Source organism: Abrus precatorius, unplaced genomic scaffold (genome assembly GCF_003935025.1).
Source record: "Abrus precatorius isolate BTA unplaced genomic scaffold, Abrus_2018 Scaffold9, whole genome shotgun sequence".
In the NCBI taxonomy this organism is placed as follows: domain Eukaryota; kingdom Viridiplantae; phylum Streptophyta; class Magnoliopsida; order Fabales; family Fabaceae; genus Abrus; species Abrus precatorius.
The window spans coordinates 28,292,861-28,316,257 of NW_020874439.1; the positions used below are offsets into that span (position 1 = coordinate 28,292,861).

A 23,397-nucleotide genomic window follows, 5' to 3' on the forward strand; every position below is an offset into this window, starting at 1 on the left:
AGCAACCATATTGGTTTTGCAAAAAGTAATATGCTGATTTAAAAGAATATGAACTCGAAAAATCAGTTTGCCATGCTCAATCACCACCCCTTCTTTCACACAAAGGATGTTTAGATTTAGAAAATGTTTTTTTTATTTTTAATTATAAAATTGCTATTTTTATTTTATTTTTAAAATTTATACAAAAAATATTAATATATTTTTAGTTTTACTATTTCCAATACAAATATTTAAAATAATAAAATAATCATTTTATAATTAAAAATAAACAAAATTAAAACAAAATATTTTATAAAATCAACAACTCTATTTCCTTGAAAAATTTCTTCCTGCTGGGTAAAAAAAGTCCCTTCTCCATCACAAATTCTAGCACCACTTAACAAGAATCAGTGACTCTATACATCTTAGCTGAAAATTGCTGGTAGGTTAATCGGGAGATAAGTTAAAAATAAAGTTTTTATTTGAGAGTTTTGCCTTAAATTTTGAAGTACATGGAAATTGCCTAACAAAAAAAAAAATCTATCACTCTATCAGCAATTTTTTTTAAACAAAATTGGTTACTAAAAATAAAGTTTAAAGTATGACTAAAACTTGAATATAAATGAACCTATATTATTTGTTGTCAATTACTTTAATCTCTAAGTTTCTCAAACTTTCATCTTAGGTATTAATGTTAATAGAAAATATATTTTGAAAAGAATAAAGTAAATAATATTTTATAAAATTTAAAAATTAAAGTAAAAGTTTTGTAATGTGAAAAATAAAAGTTACTAACACTTGCACTCTCAATGAATAAGACGAAGGTTTACTCACTTAATTACATAACACTCAAATTAATCAATCAATTCAAACATGGACAAAAGTCATACAATTAAGCTACTTTTCGAGGGAGAATAATCCAAAGGTATACAAAGTAGTCAGACGTGTGTCCAGCCTCACTAATGCACAAGAAAATATATTATTAGCGTAAGACGACTTTACACAAGAAGTAATTCTGTGCTTTAGTTTAAAGCATAACTTCTCAGAGAGAGAGAGAGAGAGAGAGAAAAGTTTAGTTTAAAGTAAAATAAATTAAAAATAGAGGAAATTAAAATTAATTTTTATATCTAAACTTTCTGAAGAGTTTTTTTTTTTTTCATAAACTCCTATGAACATAATAAAGTTTAATATTTTTATCTGATAAAAGTCTTAATAATAGGATTTTACAATAGAAAAGCTCCCATACTATTCTCTAGTTTTCTCTGCATAATGTGAAAACTTAACATCAATAGTAAAACTACAAAAATTACTTGCATAACTTTTACCTATTGTTTGCTTCTAATTTGTATTGATATAAAAGTTTTAAAATAAAGCTGAAAAAGTTATAAATTATTATTATTATTATTATTATTTTCAATCATCCATACAGTATTTTGACATGAATGCATATTTAACAAGAATATCATCTGATATAATTAATATTTAAAATATCTTTTTCTTGATTTTGACATATATATTTGTTTTAATAATTATAAGAGTTTTGTTTTTTTTTCTTGTAAAAGTTAAAGTCTATATATTTAAAAAAGTGAAGGAGGGAGGAGAAAGGACCCACCCTTACCCCTCTAAACAGCCGTCCTTAATTGAATGCAAAATTGTAATAGACAGATTACAAAACAATCACACACTTTTGGGATCAATAAAATCGATTTTTAGGTGCGAGACTTACTAAAACATATAAAGTATACCCATATTTATACTTTAAAAAAATAACTATACTTTGTCATTCAAATATAATTAATTCTTCCAAACTCATTTTTAAGATATTTTTTAAAAATAAAAACTATTTATTTTAAAGTTTATTCTTTTGATATTAATTATTTCAAAATCAATTAAACCAGAATGGGACACAGACCCTAAAAATAGTCAACATGTTTACATTTAAAGAAGATTGAGTGAGATTCAAAATGATACGTTAGACTTGTATTACAGTATTACATTTTATTATTTATTATTAGAAAAATACTCCTACAATAAATGTCTTAGTTATTGTCACTACAATTCTGCCCGGATCTGTTTTCCTATGAAATTTGAACAAGCGAGATTTTAAAGAAGGATTTTAGACGCAATTCACATAAATTAAGTTCGCAAAGATTAAGGTGATAAAAATAACACATTTAAACAATTAGAAATTATTATTATTATTTTATCAAGATATTCTCTCCTCTCATTCCTCTCCACAGGATCCACTCTCCCTCTTCTCGTGTGACAACAAACCAGTACCGAGACCCCTACCATTCTTATGTACTTCAATTTTTTTTTTTAATTTAATTTCGGCAAAATTACAACACTCGAGTAGCATAGCAAAAATATTAAATAATAAAAATTTGAACAGTTCAGTCTAACTCTCCTATTGGAGAACTTCATCTCTCTGGTCTGAACCCTCTCTTCTTCACAAGCTCTCACACTCTCTCTATAAATATCCCCCCTAATAAACCGTTGTTTGTTCTTCTCTGTTACTCCCACTTTGCCTTCACACACTAAACTCAATTCTAGTTTTGTAAGGAGAAAGGGACCACTCCTTTCTTTCATATAACAATGTCGGCTTACAGAGACGAGGATCCCCGTCTTCGTGCCATCAAAACTAAGATTCGTGTTGTCCCTAATTTCCCCAAACCTGGTTTGTTACTGTCCTTTCTTCCCTTTTCTTTTATCTCATCCTCTTCACTCTACCATGTCCCTTTTTTGGTATTTTTTGCTTTTCTTTACTAGTCAAGCTTGAATAAGTTAAAACAAGCGATACCCTTCTTCATAATTTAGATTACATGTGCTGGTTGGAACTTGGAACGCCCAAAGGATAATACTTCTTTTAAAAAAAATTTATGGTTTATTTTTCGTTCCATTTTTTTTTTGGAGAAGCCATCGCTGGACACATGGGGCTATGAATTCTTATTTTGTTTGAGAATTTCGTTTTTAAATTTCTCAACTTTTTTATATCCGAGGAAAAGGGGTTTCCTCTGTTGTCTGGTTCTTTCCTGTTGTTTTTTTTTTAGTTTGGTTGCTATGCTAATTTTGTTGCAATGGCAGGTATTATGTTCCAAGACATTACCACTCTGTTGCTCGATCCCAAAGCCTTTAAGGACACGGTAGATTTGTTCGTTGAGCGATACAAAGGCAAAAATATTTCTATCGTTGCAGGTAAAAAGGAGAAAAATGTTGGTCTTTTGTGGTAAAAAAGGAAAAAAGAGTGGTGAAACCTAGATGAACACTTGATTTGAAACCCTTTTTTGAATTAAAAAAAGAAAGAAAGAAACGGGCCCGGGACTAGAGTTATGACTTATGAGTTATGAGTGAGGTTTGGTTCAAGGTGGTGGGGTCCATGTTTATGAGAAGGATGGCCAGAATATGAAGGGGTGATCTATATTGCATTAGTTTTTGGTTGTCTTTTTGAACGCATTTAAGGGACATTGTGGAATGGAAGTGACTGTGGGTTTTGGGAGTGATTTTTGGTTTGACTATGAGTTCTGGTTAGTGGGAGTGCCATTGATTACTTTCTGAAATCTGAATGAAGCTTTTTTGTTTTTATTTTGTGAAGTTTTATTGAGTTCGCCTGTGTACTCGTGGACATGTGCTTGGATCCAATTTGCATGGATGTCCATTGGCGATTGATTCCAACTTGTGGAAAGTGGACCCGTGTGATGCGAGTTTCGATTGGGCCAATTTTGTTCGGCTCCATTATATTTGTGGGTGGGTTTTTCCGTGTCACTGTTGGGTGACTTGGAGCTCCAATTCCTCATTTGTTCTTTCCCTTGTCTTTTTCTTTTGTTCCAAATTCTTTTGGATTTTGGTCAACTTGTCTTCCAAATTCTTAAATCTTGATAAAATTCGGATGTCGCTAGCACCTATAAATGACGAACTATATGTACTATTGCAGTGTGCCTTTTTTAAAAGAAAACAAATTTGTCTACTTCTAATTTTGTTTCCTCTTTTAATTTTTTATTTTTGGTCCAACATGGCCTGATGTGCTCCAAATTTATATTTTATGTTCCGCCCGATATGTCATGAAAATCCTGAAATTAAAGCTATTATTTGTTGATTTCATGTCTAATGAAATACTTTGTATGTTGAGATGCAATGCGTGCAATAGCTTCCACCTGAATTGTTGGTAGGGCCTTCATTTCCCATTTTACTGTTTTATGTTTCTTGTGAGAAAATGAACCAGATCACCAAATTAGGGAGTTTTTTTTTTCTTTTTGTCTTTATGTAAGTCGGTTTCGTTATGTGCATTTTTACCAGTATATTGTTTTTAACTATAAAACTTATTGAAACAACTTATCTTCATAAGTTATAGTAATAATAAATTTATTAGAATAAGTTAAATATAGCCAATTAACATTTTAGATGCTACCCACTGATTCTGCTGTTCCTGTTTCTTGGAAATGCTTGTTAGTAAAACACGGTCTTTTAATTGTGATAGGAGTCTAATGTTTCTCCATAATTAATAGGTCTTTACCTTTTTGGTGGTAACGTGAAATTTGCCATGCATTGGTGTTATTTTGTGTGTTTGCGCATGATTACAAATATCAATTTCATTTTATTTTTTGAGTTTTTGTGAGTCACGCCACTGACCCTGACATTATTTATTGCCAATATGGTTTGATGTCTTTACAATTGCTAATTTTCTTTCCTTCTCTGCTCCTCCGGTCTTCTCAATCTCATTTCCATTTTCCCACAAATCTACTCAATGCATCTTAATAGCATTGTAGGTTTTGCGTTAGACTCCTTTTGGTCAATTTCCTGTTTCCTTATTCATTACAATATCAATTATGTATTCTTTCACATATTGCATATGATTTTATGTCAAATTGGAAAGCTTTGCTTGCAATTTGATTGCATCATGGGACTAATATTTAAGATTCCCTTTTACCAAAACTTGTTACATGTTTGGCCATTCTACTATGACGTGGGACCAATAGTCAACAGAACTTAATGTGATGCAAGTAATAAAAAACAAAAAGGAATAATCTTCTTATCCTTTTGGTCATATGTGTAGTATGTGTTTCATTCAACTTATTTCGAAGAAATAATCAATTCTTTTTTATCAGCTATTTTTGAAAAGTAAATAATTATTGTTTCAAATTTAAGCATTTCTAAACATGCACTTAGTTGGAAGAGTACCTTGACAAATGACTTACTTCTCTGTTTTCTAGGAATTGAAGCTCGTGGATTTATTTTTGGTCCTCCCATTGCACTGGCAATAGGAGCAAAGTTTGTCCCGCTGAGGAAACCAAAAAAATTGCCTGGTATTCTTTTTATTTATTTATTTATTTATTTTTATGAAATAGTACTCGTGTTTTATGTTTTGGGTTTTTCTAATGTATAGTTAAGTGACATTAAATACAACTTATCAAATGTTTTAAATTGCAATAAAAAATATGGATTAGATGCTTTTTATGATGTTGAGATAATAAAAAAAAAGTATTTTAACTAAAAATTCCATTTTTTAACATGTGCCCTTGAATATACAGATAAAAAACGTTTATTTTGTCGCATTTCCTCAAAATTTATTGATACTCCTCAGTTGTTTCATCATCCTTTCTCCCACTTGCTCAGCCTGTGTATCAGATTGATAAGGGTGGTCTTTGCAAAGCTCCTTATCTTGTGTTTATTTTGCACGAGTGGGTATATTATGCATTTTAGATTGATCCAATTTCTAATATCTTAATCCGTGACACCATAATATGAGCCATAACATATCGAAGAGGGGAGAAATCATTGTGGATATTTTGAAGGTAACATTTTACATTTATACTCCTGCCCTTTAAGGGTTGCAATCTTCAAATCATTGTTCACTGCTGTATATGCAGTCTACAAATACAATTCTTGTATTTGTGGTAAGACCATTCAGCTTCTTAAGTATCATTTATCATTCTGTATCTTTTGTTTTGTATTATTTACTATCTTTTCATGCGCGAATAATTTACTCTTCAATGCTCATTCTCTGTTATTATTTATTGAAAATTGAAATCATGAATCATTTCAAATAAGTACAACATTTAACCAAGTGCTTGTTCTGGCTTTGGCAAGCTTTCATCCTTCTTAGATTGTTACTGCAACATACTTTCTCTCAGCTTCTGTTAACAAAAGATTGCTTTGGTGACAGGAAAAGTTATTTCTCAAGAATATATTTTGGAATATGGAAGAGACTGTCTGGAGATGCATGTTGGAGCTGTTGAACCTGGTGAGCGTGCTTTAGTGGTTGATGATTTGATTGCTACTGGTGGAACCCTCTGTGCAGCTATGGACTTACTTGGTAAGTACTTGTACAAATTCATATAAAAATTGAAAATGCTTATGTTTAGCTCGGCTAGCAGGGATATGCAAAATACTCCGTATACTCAAACTTTATATCTAACAAGTTGTATATACAAATATAGTTTTAATAAAATAGTAATCAGTAGTGATGTTTTTATATTGAATTTATGAATCAACATGTTTAAAGGGTCCTATTGCCCCACAATATGATTTCTTTTTAATTAAGTTCATAAATGTATTCTTCCCTTTATCTGCCACTTTTTCTTTATGAAAGTCTACTAATATGCCTTGTTCTGTTCTTTTTTGTCTGTTAATGTCACATTGAGATTTGATTATATTGATGTTATTTTGTTGTCTTTCAGAGCGAGTGGGAGCAGAGGTAGTGGAGTGTGCTTGTGTAATTGAATTACCAGAATTGAAGGTATGTAGTCTGAATTTCTTTCTATATATTTTTTTTAATTTTCATTTACCACTCCTCTTAGCTCAAAGCCTACTTTTGAATTTCTCCTTTGCATGTCTCCTCTAGGCCTTTAGTTTTCATGGGACCTGAAAATGAAATTTTTCTGTTTTACTTAGCAGTCATGTAATTGCTACACCTGGAACTATACTTCCTATATATTGCTTAACGATGAGTTAATTCTAAGTGAACAATGTGTATCAATTGGTTAACAGGCTAGCGACTTATTTAGAAAAAATATACCATTTGATACATGCTGAAGGTTTAGGTGTTTAAGTTTAAAAGAAATATTTTCCTGTACTTGTGACAGAAGCCACACCTTTTTTTTTATTTTGATTATTTAATTTTGATTTTCCTTTGTTGCCTTCGTTTCTTTTTTATATATTTACTATTGGTTTATAATTTTGTGAATAATGTGACAGGGGCGCGAACGGTTGAACGGGAAGGCCTTGTACGTGTTAGTGGAATGTTTTGAGTGCTGTCCGTAGATGAAGATGTAGAGTGGGGGATGCGTCACTTCTGGGTCTGGGTGGGTACTTTACCATTTGGAATCCCATTTTATTCAAGTTCCTCCCTTTTTAACGATTATTAAATTTTAAAAGCCTTGTTCTCTCGAGACCCAATGTTTTGCCCCAAGATTTTGATATGGAAAGAATGCTTGTTGAGGCAAATGCTTGTAGTTGAAACTAGGAACAATCACATCAAACTAATTATTCTGTATGACCCTTTCGGTGTATCCTCTCTTTGCTTCTCCCCATGTTTTATTTCAAATAAAACCATTACTTTTGACTTTGGCAGATTATAGTAGATTTGCACCACAATGAAAATGATAATGGCGTTTGTATGGTTGGATTTGGAGCACAGTGCCACTCATTCGGTGACTCTCTTCATTTTCCTGCTCTAATATTAATAAAAGCAAGTTAGGAAAGGATGAGTTTGATTCTTATAATGAGTCTCGTTAGTAAGCGTTTTGAAAATATTAGTTGAGAAATTCATAAATAATATTTTTTGGTGTTCGAAATCATTATTGGATTCTGTTAAAAGTGCGATAGGACACACCATTTGTATTATTTTGTATTCCATAGAAAATCTCCAATTATAATTTTTAATATTACTATAATATTGCTGATTTTTTTATTTTTTTTATTTTTTCTTTGCACGTAGTTTATACAACGTAAAAGCCATTTGGGAAGGTTAATTATACACACACCATTTGCCTTTTTCTTTTTTTACCCTGAAACGTTGCCATGAACACACCGTGTCTACCTTCAACGTTAATAATTGACAAAAACAAAATCTACTCTATTTTCTTTTCTTTTAGTCAATATATTTTAGAGGAAATCATTTTTTTTAAAAGTTCCATATATTGCATTTTACTTAATAGTCTAATTTTTTTTATTTATTTATAGTCTAATTTTTTTATAGCCTTAATTTTTTTTTTACTTTTTCTTTTTCTTTCCATGTGTTAAAATTGTAAATTTTTTATATCCTACATTTTTGTTGAGAGAAACCAATTCAATTGAAATAATAACAAAAAAAGATGTAAAATTTATTAAAAATAATATTTTAGTAAAAATATATGAAACAAAAGTTTAACCGTGTTTTTAAAAAATTAAATTGTGACTTATACTATTTTTTTAGAAGAGAAAGTTATGTAATTTTAAAATAGATGGAACGGTGATATAATATATGCATATTTTAATATATATATATATATATATATATATATATATATATATATATTTTACAATTGTAAGTATTAACTTAGTTCTATTATTTTTTTGGTTTGTAAAAGAACTTTTGAAAATAAAGTAATCTTAATAATTATCGCTAATTTGAATTAAATTTTACAATATTGATTAATACGGTCCTTGACAATGGAAAAATTAATTTATATGTCAAAATTGAAGATCAATAATTTATGATTAATATTTTTAGAAGATTTAATTTTTAATCGTGTAAATTATATTAATAATTACATTACTAAAAATAAAATCTTATTTTATTAAGTGACATTTATTTCGATGTTTTTTTAGGATTTTTTTATTTCATTTTATTTTTTATGAACTTAAAAATCATATAATTAACTCTTATTAGTGGCAGGATAAAGCCACAATAACTCTTTTTACATATTTTATAATTAAATTATTAATTTGTTGTATTTTTTTTGTGCTATCTTAATCTTTCTTTTTATATAGGCATTTTTTTTATCATGTATTTATTTGTGTAACAATACCTTACATCAACGATTACACTAACATTATTTTTTTATTGAAGAATCTATGCCTATAAATTAAATGTGAGAGTCATCATTATAAAATAAGAACACTGTAAAAGTTATCTTAAATAAGAATAGTTTTAAGCGCAACTCTTCGTCATAACGTTGTCTAACTTTTCTTCTCTTGTATTAAATATTTATTTTTAACAATTATCTAAATTTGAATTTTGAATTTTAAATTTCTTATAATATATTTTTTAATTTTAATATTTAAAAGTACTATTTGTAATTTAATTTAATAAATATAATATTTATAATTAAAATAATAAAAAATTTACTTTTTAAATTTTATTAAATTTAAAATTATTTATGTAATATATTATTAAATTTTATTATAAAATATTTAAGTTAATAATACTTGTGCAATGCATGAAAATTCACTAATTTTATTTTAAAATTAAATGTTAAGTTAAAAGTTTATATAATATAAATTATGTTTACAAATTTTAAAATGTTTTATTAATACAAGTTTGTAAATTATTTAGGAAGTTGCAAGTTATCGACAATTGTTTGATAAAAACGTAAGAAGAATTTATGAAAATAACTTGTAATTTTTGAATTTTTAAATAAAATTATTTATATAACTTATAAGAATAGGATCTTGTTAACATATTGCAAGATATTTTATGATAAAATTAAATTGTATTTTTAAATACACGTCAATAAACTATTAAAATTGTTTAATAAAAAAGAAAAACTTATTACTTTCAACGTTATTTTAACAAGTTTTAAACTTTTAAAATCAATTATTACTAATTATTTTTTATTTTTCCTTACTTCAAGAACATATACAAAGTAAAAAATTAATTTTTATTATCTATTTATTTAATTATTTGATATTAAATAAAAATTAATTGGTTGACAATAAATAAATATGTAATGAATTGGTTGATTAAAAAAATAAGTAAGATGATTAATATTTAACTATAATATTATATCAGTATAATTTTGTATTTTAAAATTATTGAATATATTCTAATTAATTATAAAGTTAATTTTACAAAAAATACTTTATAATTTGATTAACTATTTACATAATAACTTTAAAATACAAATTATAAATTTGCAATTATAAACTTCACAGGTACACTTTATAAGGTCGCGACTTTGAGTTAGATTTGCCGAATAGGGAACGAGTAGCTCAAGCTTGGGAGCTTTTCGCAAGGAAAGTAACAGCATAGCAAGTGGCAATGGCGGAGAAGTGCATTCCCGTCAAAGACAAACCCTTTTTGTAGTTAGTTAATTTTTCATTTTCAATGTTACATATTTCATTATCAGTCAAGCAAAGGCTTAGGAACTCATTGCGTGACTTACGCTGTACCCATTCAATGAGTGAGGGATCTTACCTCCTAATCCTAATCAATTTTATATCATAACTTTAACCTTTTATAAATGCTTAGCTGCTTTTCTCTGCTTAATCTAATTTAAGGAAAAAAACGCAAAACATAATATTATAGCAATTGTTAATTATTTTATCTAATAAAGATAATATTTTATTTAGATAATAAAAAAGAATAATAATTCTTAAGATTAAATAATTATATTAATACTACCCATAGTGGTATTTCAAAATTAAGAATGACAATTGATAGGGTACTATAATACCCATCTTCATATCCGCATTTTAAAAAAATACTCGTACTTAGCCCCATATCCGCGTAGGTATGAACATTAATTTTCGTACCCGTAACTTCTGGGTACCCGCATAAGTAGTATAATTATAAAATACAAATGACGTTGGTGGTTGGCTAGATTTTTGTTATCAAGCCAATTTTTAACAAGTTCAAAATAATAGAGACTAACTCTTTACAAAGTTTTTTATAAGAACTAAATTCAAAAAGGGTAATTTTTTTAAGAATAAATAACATAATTAAGTATATTTTAATTATTAATTCAAATTTTGTATGATTTTAAAAACAATGAAATTTACTATTTATTTTTAATTTAACAAATTTTTTATATTTTTAATAATTTTTAACTAATAATTAAAAATGTATTAAAAATCCATTATTAGCACTGTTATTATTATAATCTTTATTGTGAATTCATGTTTAGAATCTTTACAAAGTCACTCCATGACCAAGCATGACCTCACGTTACGTGAAACTAAACAATTTTTCTTACCTTCGTTTGCTTCCATTCCATTTTTCTTTGGTTCGTCTTCCACTCTGCTTCGAAGAGGCATAGTGATGTAATTTAGGCTCTTAACCCCATTGTTTCATAAATAAATGATTTTTAGTATGTATTCAAGATTAAAGGAACTACTAAGTACTAAATATTTCTAATGGATATATTACCAGAGTGAGTTTTCTCAGCAAAATTGAGAGAGAGAGAGAGAGAGAGAAGTCAACAATCTCGGTAAGATTGTCAAGAATTAGTTAGCAGTTACTCGATATCTTAAATCACAATAATAACGATTTGAAAATCACAACTGCAAAAAATCATTTAATTCACACTCAAATACATCACTATCTGCTCTGATAAAAGATGGAGGCAAACAATACAAATGAAACGTTCAAATTTTCGACCCAGCATTTATCAACCCAATTTCCTCATTAATTACACAACATATTTAAGTATTATCCAAAACAGAAAAAAATTGCGTCGATAAATGCACGCCGATACTGCAATTCTAGAATCGCAACAATCAAAATAGATACATACATGCATCTCCATATTTTTAAAAAAATTAAGATAAAGGTAAATAATTTCTCTTTTCATTTTTTACAACTTGTAAATAATAAGAAAGCAGGGCAATACCGCACGCGAGTCAAACACTAGCAACTCGCCGCTGTCCCCACTCACCGAGTCGAAACCCACTCGCTTATCCAACAACGAGTCCAGAAATCCGAGTTGCTTCGAGACCCGACCCGCCACGACCCGGCAAACCAACATAGCCCTTCTGCCCCTGCCTCCGCCGGCAGTCTCATGAGCGCCGCCGCTGCCGGAAAACGTGCAGATCGCCGACCCTTTTCTCTCCGGAAACGACCATGCACAGCCGCCGTCGTAGGGACCACCGTCCTCGGCGGGACCCAAGCAATAAAACCGCATCACCTCGTTCCCATCGGCGATGTACCGCGCATTCTCTTCCCAGTCGTTCCCCTCAGAGAGACCCGCGGCGGCGCGTGCCTTCACAGCCTCGCGAAACTCCTCGAAGCGCGATATGGTCCGCGACCCATTTTGGACCTTGAATATCATCTCGACCCGACCCGGAAATGACTTAGGGCCCCAGCTGGTGTGGAAGATAATCTCAACAACGTTACGCGAAGGGTGCCCCTCGGGGAGCTCAATGATGACACGGGACGAGGTTGTCATGGTCGTGGTAGTGGTGCTTCGTGAGCGAGACATGGTGGTTGTTCGGTTGAGAGAGGCTTCGAATTCGGGTTTGGTTGTTGGGTATTTAGAACTTGGATGTTTTTCCAAAGGTTGCTTAGGCTTGGGCATTCTGGGCTTGGGCTTGGGCTTAGGTACGTCGACCATGTCTTTGATGTTTTGAACGCTCTTTCTGCAACTTGCACTTGGTATCAGGATTTTGGAGTTCGGGTGGTACACGTCTTCAAATGCTCTTGACTTGCACTGCCACGACTTCACCCACCCACTCGCCATTACATGTAATAATATGTGATGTAAATGTACTGTAAGGTTTGGGTTTTGTTTGCTCAGAATAGGTTTCGCGTTCTTTTGTTGCGGAGGAATGAGAAGAGAAAGAGAGGGAGAAGAAGTGGTGGAAGAGACATTGTAATGGCGCGATAATAAATGGGTTTTTTTTCACTCCGTATGCGTTACGAAATCATGGTTCTTTTCTGTCCTTCTGAAGATTTCCGAATTACCCACGTGGATTCTGTCTCGTCCTTTCATGGTTCTGATGAAAAAACAAATTTTATTAATTAGGAAAACAGAAACTCATGAAGCTAGACAAATTCAATTTGGTCCGCACGATTATGATTTTGGTGTTTATGCAATTATGCTTCTCTGTCTGATCGTCTTTTTTAAAAGAAATTGTTTGAATCTGTTTCAAATTCTTAACTCTTAAGTAGTAATTAAACGATTCATTTATGGGGTAAGTTACTTTTAACCCTCATAAATGGTTTTCTTTAGCGTTTTAAAATACTATTCAATGTACCCTTCTTACCAACCGCGTCCTTATCCTGGCGTTAGGACTTTGGAGGAAACTCCAATATCAATTATCAAGTATGAGGTATGATCTGTGCATCACAATCGAAAATTAAAAAGAAAAGGAGCTCTGCAGTTATTCGTTGAAAATTTGGATGTTACAAATCACTTGCTTGGTGGCCGGAGATTAGGGCATGTGAAAGCCCTTGTACACATTGAGGGGGCATGGTCAATTTTATTTTTTTTTTTATTTGTTGACCAGACTGAATGAATTCAAAAAACAGACCGGCGGGGGTACCATTCTTCATTTTCTCTCTTGTATTTGTGCTTATAGTGATAGTAATAAGCACAATTTGAAATTGCCGTGCTGGTTGAAATTGTAATTTTCTCTTAGTGGGATGAGATTGGTATTTTGTTGAGTAATGTATACTTCTCAAGGGCAAGATTATGGCTCCCCCCACTCGCTAAAGAGATTTTATGTGATATCATTAGTCTAAGATGCTAACAAGTGCTTTAATTAGGTGTTGGAACGAAATATGATTGCATTTCAGTAATTTTGTTGGTATATGTATCAGACATATAGCTGTTTCAATTTCATTAGTCAGGGTCCCGATTGAGGTGATATCATTGTGATGAGATATGGAGTTCAAAATCTATGCCTTGTGGCTTTTGGGGGTGCCAATGTTATAATAAAAACTCAATAAACAGTGACAGAAACAGAAAATATACTTCACTTTTTCTAAATTTGTAATTGAAATTTTGCCGTTTTTAAATGAACCAACACAATTTCAGTTGGTGAGTTGCTAATCACGTCAAGTCATTTTCTAATAAAAGCTTTTGCCCTGCCATCTAACTATGAATGCTTGGTGGCATTGTCACTCCTTGAAATCAAAGCAACCATTACTAAGCTGCAGGATTGCCTCGTCAGGTTGACGTTTCAATGAAACAGTAAACCCAGGACCCTCGAACAGTAAACGCTATTTTTCAACGCAAAACAAGAAATTCAAGAGAAACCTTTCCCTTTAGATTCATTTGACATCATTTTGATTTAATTTCGTATGTCACAATGTACTAGTAGCCTTGAATTGCCTATTTTGACACGCAGGGCAATTTATTCAATGCAATCTGGCCTTTCACAATTGTCATTTTTGTTTTGAATTTTCCCTTTCTAATCTATTTAGTGAACGAAAAATCGGAGTACTGCAAGGGAGAATGATAATACAGTAGATAAAATTTAAAATCTGTCTTGAAAATTTGAAGTAGAACGTACATATGGAATGAAGAAGAAAAGAATCTGGCTTGGACTAGGCATCGCATAATTCCAACAACAAAAAAAGCACTGAAATATAAAATGGTAATATGATCTATTTTCTTCCTATTTAGTTTTTTTTTTTTTCAGTTTCTCTAACGACGAGCTAAGGATTTGCAAAAAGAAATATTATTAAGAAAAAGATTAATTAATATCGTTTGAAAACTAGTTAAAAAATTTAAGATAGAAGATTGTTAATGAAAAAATTGTCATAAATGCATTTTCTGACATGATTGTCCACAAAATTTCGAGTGATTTCTAATAAAAATAATTTGATTTTTCAACCAATGCTATAAAGATAATAACTAGCAAGACCCATTAATAAATAACATTTTTATTAAAAATTATAATATTTTAAATTATTAATACATCAAATCTGATAAATTATAATAAAAACTAACATCAAATCTAACTTTTTTTCTAATATTTTACGAATATTTTCAATGAAAAAATTGGTAGAAATTAATTCTTTTTTCATAATGTAAAGTTCTTTTTATATATTATGCATTTACATTAATTAAAATTTTGAATATTTTATAATTTATTTTTAATTTTATTCAATATAATATTTATTATTAATAATTAGAATATTTATTTCAAAAATTATAAAAAAATTAAATTAAAAAATAATCATATAATATATTTTCATTTTAATTTAATGATACTTACGTAGTGAGTGGATAATTACTACTAATTTGTTAAAGTTAAGAATCTAAAGATAGTAAAATTTTAAAGAAAAAATTAGAACATTTGATATTTAAACAAACCTTTACTATTTTTAGATGATTAAAATCGATTCTAAAGATGTTCTTAATGTTTTTCTTATAAAATGTTTATTATTTTCTTAAATATACTAATCAAAGAATAAAATTAAAATTTTGATATTAAAAATACTATTGATATATTTACATTATAATATCTTAACATAATTTTTATGATTATTTTATTCATTAATTAATATCTTAAAAATATTAATTAACAAATATATTTTTAATATGTATTTAATCACATATAATAAGAAATTAATAAATAATAATTTTTTATTAAGAGTTATAACATTTAGTGTTGTATATGCGTTACATCATATGTCCAGGTAAAAATTTAGCACTTTACAGTACCTGTGAATAAAAAGATAATACTGTTAGTTTGAAAGAGTTCATAGACAATTTATGATATTTATAATTTATTTTATTTTATCTTAACAATTTTTTTGTTAAACTTATCAAAATAAATTATTTTAACTTATCTCAACAAATTTTATTATATAAATTATTGTTTAAAATATTTATTAATCAAATGCTTAAATAATCATGTATCTAAACTCACCCACTATGAGTAAGTTTTATTCCTTTATTTCTGATACTACTACTTCATGAACAAAACAATAGCTGAGGCACTTCCAGGGATTATAGGGTAGGAAATTTTTTTAAATAGAATTGTTATGGGAGTTTGAACTGGAACAGCATGGGATGGGGAATAGAAGAATAGAAAGAATGGAAACTGGCACAGACTAGCGATAATGCAAATGAAAAAAGCACTGAATTTCAAAATAGTAAAACGACAAATTTTCTTCCACTTTTGTTTTCTTTTTCTTATTTTATTGCGCTGTATAGAATCTCTCCATGGTTTTGTTTATATCACCTGCAGCGGCTACTCTTGGTACACTGTCACTGTTCATAAAGTTTGGGACTCTTATTGGGACAATGGCCACTAGCACCATTAGAAGCAGACAATCACATCGAGATCATCAAAGTTTATCTATAGTTTTATGGGCTTCGTCATAACACATCAATTATCAAGCCATCCAATGGTACAAACTCAAGGATTTGATCCCATTAAGGCCAAATCAAGTTGTAGCCGAAGTAGGCAAATTTTCAAATTGAATACACCAACACGTGCTGTGGAAAAGGGCAACATTTCGAAATTGAATAACTCAAAAACAACGCATGAGTAATCGAGATGAAGAAAAGAAAAAGAAAAATAATTTGCAAGTTTTTAAAGCCTTTTTTCGTAGTTTCTAGTTTGATTCTTAATTTCTCATGTATGTTTTTATTTTTTTCTTTTCTGTCCAAGCGAATGAATGAATGATGTACATTATTCAAAGCTTGTAAGAGAAAATACAAAGAACTTAATTGCTGGTAAAGAAAAGACAAAGTTTGAAATTGAATGGTCTAATAGGAGTGGGACAATAGATTGATTCTTTCTGTTTTCAAAGGCTTAGCAACGTACAATTTTTTTATGTATAAAAATGGTAAGAATGAGATGTTTCATTATTATAGGACAAGAACAAACGACATATCCAAGATTTTGGACAACTTTACATAAAGGATTATTTTATGGTACTTACTGAAACGATTTTAAGGATCTCTTCCGGAGGAAATAGACTTTGATACATATACTAACTAGTAACTAACTGGGGTGTTCGATATTTGATTTATGTAGACTTTAAGATGAAAAATTATTTGATTTGATTATAAAAAAAATTAACAGTTTAGTTTATATTAATTTGAAAATAAGACTACATTTAAATTAATTTTTTACAATTTAGAATGGATTATTATTTTAATTTTTTATTTTATCTTTTTAAGAAACAATAGTTTAGTCTTTTGATCAACAAATGAATATAATTCATCCATGACGATGAGTAAAGCTATACTTCAACAATAATAATTACAAAAGGCAGGATACTCAATCCAATTAGAGGTAAGATGTTTTGGATTTTAGGCTCCGTTAGTTTCTACATTTTATTTGGGCTACAAAATAAAATTTGTAAATTGAAAAAAGTGTAGTTGGAAAAATGAGCTATTTAATTTCACTTGAGTCAATTTAGTTTGAATTTCAAGCTAAAATATAATAATTTGAGTTAACTTGTTTTGAATTTTAAGCTCCATTAAACCGATCCAAAAATACTTACATTTTATTTTGGCTATAAAAAAGAAATTCAAGTTTGAATCAAACTCATATTTTACACTTAAATAGACTAGACTAAATTTAACACAATAAAAAAATTAAATATTAAATCTCAACATAATTTAAAATTTAGTCTAAATTATAAATAGTAAATTAAAATAATTTTTAAATATTAAAAATACAAATTCATAATAAATTGAACGTGCAGAATCTTTTTAATTATAGTAAGATTTCTTTGAGAATAAAGTAGAAAAATTAACATAAGTTTAGCATTTTAATTTTCAGTTTAATTAAATTTTGAATATAAACACTAAAAACTAAAATAAAATATTGACTTTTTAATCAATAATTTGTTTGATTTTTAAAATCTGTTTAACAGTATGAAATACACTTAAATGGAAAAGTAATTGATTATGGTATCTATCAACATAAAAAAAAAAAAAAAAAAAATTCACCTGCAAAACTAACCCATTATATGAAGTGCAAAACCCTCATCAAAACCATTTAACTATTTGAGTAATTGCACGTTGATATGTAATAAGAATCATTAAATGCATTAATATGGTGATTAAACTTAATAAATCAGGAAGAAGAATGACCCGAAACCAAATCTGGCATGGCTTTTGTTGAAAGAAATGGATACTCATGACCTTCCTTGCTAATCATATTTTCTTCCTGAAAAACACATCAATTAGCAAAACTATTGCCCTAAGTGCAGGAGATAATGATGACTACACTTTTTCTCTTTCCATTTCTCCATATATCTATCAGTTTGACCAAGAATAAGTGCGATTAGATATAAACACTTTTAAACATGTATTTTATAGATTACTTTTATGCAAGAATTTATAGTATAAATTACCTTTTATATGTAAGAATATAAATTTAATAAAGTGAATTTTAAAATGATAATTCTAAAGTTTGTTGGATAAAATTAACTTAACGTGCTTATTCTATTTTTTATCAAGTGATTTTTTTATATCAAATATTTTTTAATTTTATTTAACAATTATAATATTTTATAAAAAATTTATTTATATCATAATCTTGATTTGTGTATGAATAACAAGGCGTTGATTTTAGAGGATAGCGTTTAATACCGTGACTTTCTTGCGTAATGAAATTTATTTAAATAAAATTAGTGTTCTTGTTAAGGTAACACAGGTCTTCAAGTCTCTGCTCTGACGTACTGACGTTTCTCTAACTGTTGCTAATATGGGAGGGTACCTGCAAAAGGCACTCCGATGCTGAAGTCAGGATTTGGTTCTGAGTAATAAATACTATTTAATAATAAAAAGTCAACATTTTACCTGTACTTTTACCTTCCTTATATAGGCACTGTAATGGGCCAATGGGCCTGTCGAGCCAGTCTTCATTTTAACCCTTTATTTAAAGTAAATAATATCTTAATTATTACCCTTAATTGAGTTAATTACCTTTTAATCCTGACGAGGGGTATCCGGCCTATTATGCCGAATAGGTACTCGGTTTCCTTTTCCTACAAGTAGGACCGAGTTGATCTTTATCCAGTACACTAGCCCCCTAAGCCCGAAGAGGTACGAAGCGAGGGCTTTAAATATTAGTGTTAAGGCTACAATAGGTAGTCGGTTAAGATGTCTTTGACTATACCGAGGGGGGTATTTGGTTAGAGTGAATTTGAATATATCAAGGGGGGTATTCGGTTAGAGTGATTTTGAGTATACCGAGGGGGGTATTCGGTTTTTAGTCGACGAGTGGTGGTAGTATTTAAACTTGAATGTGTATCAGGTGTACACCAAAGGGTATTCGGTTTAGTAACATAATGATACAAACCAAGATAGTAGATAAAAAATCATAATATAAAAATACATAATTTGTAAAGGAATATTTTAGAATGTTGGCTTTTAGGGTTTCGTTAGCGGGTGTATGAAACGAAAAGGTGCCCAACCTTATCTGTTGATCTGAAAGGGATTTGACGGTTCAAAAGGAGGAGCGTTTTTTCGTTTGCCCGACACCAGATCCCCTATAAATATGTGGTGGTCCCTGCATCCATTTTCTGCTCTTTTGCTCTGTACCGAAACCTACACATTGTTGCTCCAAACCGAAGAGTGGTCAAAGATCTTCAGCTTTTCTTCCATACCGACTACTTGTAAGGTGCGTTTTAATTTCTCACTTCTTTTTCTTTCATGGCCGAACCTATTGAGTGGGAGGATTCTCTGTCTGATGTCTCAGGATCGAATACTGTCGAAGTAGACATTATGAACGGAACCGAGGGGAGTAGCGAGGTTTCATCCATATCAAACAAGAGGGCTGAAGAAGCAAATGTCAGGGAATGCAGCAACAAAGCCGAGTCGTCTGCTTCGAGTGATACTAACACTTCTGAACCCTTACCGAGTACTAGTCCCCTTAGGGAAAGATAGATGTTTCCCCCCTGTATGATACCTGGATATGAGTGGGTGCACGGTGAAGTGGCCGCGTGCTTTTCTCGTTTTAGAAGAAATAAAAGTCTTCAACTCTTTGTAGATAATTGTGATATTTCTTTGTGAGAGGTGTCTGATCTGTATCCAATACATCTCAATCCCTGCCAAGGGGACGAAACCGAGAACCCTAACTTTGTTTTCCTGGGGGGTGTTGGAATGGTCGACACCTTCTTTATGTATGAATATATGTTTAGGGAATTAGGTATTAAGCTACCCTTTGATGACTTTCAAATGGGAGTTTTAAGGGTTTTAAATGTAGCGCCGACACAACTTCACCCAAATAGGTGGGCAGCAATGCAAGCGTTTAGGATACTTTGTAAATTTCATTATATAGAACCTAGTGTAGGCTTATTTCTTCATCTCTTTTGTACCCGCCCATCAGACTTAGCAAGGTGGGTATCCCTAATAAGGCAACCTGAGTTGCCTTTGTTTAAACCTTATGCTTTGTCCTTTAAGGGCTTCAAAACTGGATACTTCAAGGTAACCGTGGACCCTGTAGGTAGGAATTATTTTTTTGATAGCGAGAATAATCCCCTCTTCACCTTTCATTGGACTCAGGCACCTCGCCGATACGACATATTCCCTGAGGACATGTTGTCGGCTAGGGAGTTATCAGCCTTGGAATTTTTGAAGTCCCTCCCCCGGGATCTACCTGCCCGACATATAATCCTCGTGCTCAAGTCTTCGCGTCCTCATTGGGATATGGAGGGTATGTATTGTCTTGATTTTGACTTATATTTTGAATCAAGTTGTATTGATTTGACTTATTATTTTTACTGTAGGCTTAATGGCTAGTGTAGGAAGGATACTTAGGTCCCCAGGGCGACCTTTCAAGTTCATTTCTTCTCTCATTTCCCTGCCTAGCCTTGAAAGCTTATCTCCTATTTGTATTTTTTGAATTGGACCCTTGGTCCATCCGTACCTGGTTTCGATACTCGGATAATTCTTCCATCTGCATATACTTTGCAGCCCGACTTCTTAACTCGTCTAGGTCAACAGGTGATTTTTTACATATGCTATTAACGAAAGGTCTTGGCTTTAAGGCCGTTGTGAGGTAATGCATGGCCATTGCTGGCTCCAAGTTATGGATCGAAAGGGTCACTTTGTCAAAGCGTTCTATGAACGCTCTAAGTGACTCTTTATTTTCTTGGCGAATGTTGACCAGCACCAAGGATGTTAAGGGATGAGGTCAGCTTGTGGCGAACTGCAAGTTGAACCGTCTTGTGAGTGTTGCAAAAGAGTCAACGGATGAAGGGTGAAGTCGGGTGAACTAACTGAGTGCAGGCCCTTTGAGTGAGGTGGGAAAAATCCTACACCATAAAGAATCATTCTCGGTGTACAAACTGACTTGGGTTGTAAAGATATCCAAATGTTCCTCAGGGTCTGATGTGCCATCATATTTATCTATTGTTAAGCCTCTCTAATTATCAGGCAACTTAGCCTCCAGTGTATAGTGAACAAATGGGTTTCGGCTTATGAGATCGTCTCGGTCATTTTTAGCTTCAGATTGATAAACCTGCTTTGATTTCTCTTACAGCGCCGAAGATTCCCCCTGATCTTGGATGATAGGTGTATTTTGGGAAGGGATGTGTGTTCTGATCTCTCCTCTCAAGCTAGCATTTTCCCTTTTCAGAGCCGAGAGCTCTAGTGCATCCTTCTCTCTCTCCCTTTTCATCTCTGTCATTTCTGCTTTGAGCTATCTTAGTACAGCTAAAAGGCTCTCATCAGTCCCTCCTTGCATTAATATTTTACGTGTCGGTTCATCTGGTGTAACATTCTCCAACTGTTGCCGAGAGGTTCCTCCCTGTTGAACATGTCCTTTCTGCTGGCTTCTTGTTAGTACCATTTTTAATTCTGAAAAATGAGGCTAACCGTACCCCATAGTGGGCGTCAAAATGTTCTTGTTAAGGTAACATAGGTCTTTGCTCTAACATACTGACGTTTCTCTAATCGTTGCTAACGTGGGAGGGTACCTGCAAAAGGCAATCTGATGCTGAAGTCAGGATTCGATTCTGAGCAATAAATGCTATTTAATAATGAAAAGTCAACCCTTTACCTGTATTTTTACCTTCCTTATATAGGCACTATAATGAACCAATGGGCCTGTCGAGCAAGTCTTCATTTTAGCCCTTTATTTAAAGTAAATAATATCTTGATTATTACCCTTAATTGGGTTAATTACCTTTTAATCTTGACGAGGAGTATCCGACCTATTATGTCGAATAGATACTCAGTTTCCTTTTCCTACAAGTAGGACCGATTTGATCTTTATCCAGTACAATTAGAGAGCTTTTTTGCATTAGTTTTTTTTTTAATAATTGTTTACTTTTATTAATGTTTAAGAGAGACTATAATAAAATTTAAATAACTATTTTATTTTTCGTATTTGAAATCGTTCCTTTTTTTCATTTTTATTTACCTATCTCATTATTTATTATTTTCAAATATTAATAATGTATTAATTATTTTTTAATAATAAATAACTACTTCTATAATACCTCTACAACAAAATGATACTCTTATCTAGACATTAAAAGAATATTTAATTTATTTATTTATATTAAAATTTAATACAATATCACTAACGAAAGTTTGTCATAGTGACCAACGGCTAAATAAAATTTTAGGTTTGAGTTTTTATATATATAAAAAATTTTAATGATAGACTCACCCACTACATCTAAATACACAGCTCAAATTAAATTTGAATTAAACTAGACAAAAAAAATTAATACAATATTAGTAATTGTATTTTTATTGTCAAGTTTCAGTTTATTTCTCCAAAAAAAGCTTGCACCATATATTATTTCTTGATTTTTTTTAGTTTTTTTTATCTCTTATTTTTTTTTCTCCACGTCAAATTTGTTGTTTCTTTTATATACACTCAACAATTTCTCCTTGTTCGTTTTATTTTTCAATTTTCAAACAATACTTGTCAAAATTCTATTTTTGTTCATCTTTTTATATCATTCATATTTCTTCTATTATGAATTTTTTTAAACTTGGTTTATTTGTTGTGTTTTCCTCATTATTATTATTATTATTTTCAAAATGTACCGATCAAAATAGTGTTTATAGCTTAGGCATGAATGTTCCTGATAGAAATTTCAACATTTAGAAATTCAAAATACAAGTCCTATACAATCAATAATTAATTCTTTAAAAAATCTAACCAATCAATGAATTAAGTTATCATCTAAATGGGCTTCTACTCCTTTGATAAGAATAGAGGCGGAGGAGTCACCCGAGGGCCACAAAGTTGTCCATACAGCTTATGAATTGGTCCACAAATATTGTGGGTCTCTCTCTAAAAATCAGTGACTTGTTTGAGTGTAGATTAGCCCACAAAAAAGTTAAATTGTTTGAGTTTTCAAAATGTTTTACTAACTCGTTAACCTGTAAAAAAATGTAAAAATAAATAATTTTTTCTTAACAATGATAAAAATCACTTTTAACATTTTTTATTATTTTAAAGAAGGAAAAAAAACACAAATAAAAAAATTAACGACAAAAAACTTTTTAAAAAATTGCAGATCAACCGTGAACCTACCTATTTAATTTCGGATTTATAGAGCCTTAT

The 23,397-nt window shown here is 30.6% G+C and overlaps 2 protein-coding genes across 4 annotated transcripts; one reads left to right on the forward strand and one right to left on the reverse strand.

Moving 5' to 3' along the window:
- The first annotated feature begins 2,388 nt into the window (after positions 1-2,388).
- LOC113849857 (adenine phosphoribosyltransferase 4-like) lies at positions 2,389-7,558 on the forward strand. 3 transcript variants are annotated; one of them, XM_027480064.1, is made up of 6 exons: positions 2,389-2,656; positions 3,064-3,174; positions 5,196-5,279; positions 6,140-6,289; positions 6,654-6,712; positions 7,171-7,558. In XM_027480064.1, the coding sequence occupies exons 1-6, from the start codon at positions 2,575-2,577 to the stop codon at positions 7,234-7,236; spliced, it is 552 nt and encodes a 183-aa protein (XP_027335865.1). In that variant the 5' UTR covers positions 2,389-2,574; the 3' UTR covers positions 7,237-7,558. The 3 variants fall into 3 exon arrangements, with proteins under 3 accessions (XP_027335865.1, XP_027335862.1, XP_027335863.1); XM_027480061.1 differs by having other exon boundaries at positions 2,421-2,656; positions 5,187-5,335; positions 6,124-6,289; XM_027480062.1 differs by having other exon boundaries at positions 2,421-2,656; positions 5,187-5,279.
- Positions 7,559-11,750: 4,192 nt separating this feature from the next.
- Positions 11,751-12,762, reverse strand: LOC113850586. The gene has a single exon (XM_027481168.1). The coding sequence runs from the start codon at positions 12,630-12,632 to the stop codon at positions 11,751-11,753; it is 882 nt and encodes a 293-aa protein (XP_027336969.1). The 5' UTR covers positions 12,633-12,762.
- Positions 12,763-23,397: the final 10,635 nt, after the last annotated feature.

What these genes read in the sequence shown, in the direction of transcription:
- LOC113849857 (XM_027480061.1), top strand. Translation starts at nt 2,575, where the DNA reads ATGTCGGCTTACAGAGACGAGGATCCCCGTCTTCGTGCCATCAAAACT. An exon ending in AAATATTTCTATCGTTGCAG is followed by an intron (nt 3,175 to 5,186) that starts GTAAAAAGGAGA and finishes TCTGTTTTCTAG; the next exon opens with GAATTGAAGCTCGTGGATTT. An exon ending in AAATAGTACTCGTGTTTTAT is followed by an intron (nt 5,336 to 6,123) that starts GTTTTGGGTTTT and finishes TGTTAACAAAAG; the next exon opens with ATTGCTTTGGTGACAGGAAA.
- LOC113850586 (XM_027481168.1), bottom strand. Translation starts at nt 12,632, where the DNA reads ATGGCGAGTGGGTGGGTGAAGTCGTGGCAGTGCAAGTCAAGAGCATTT.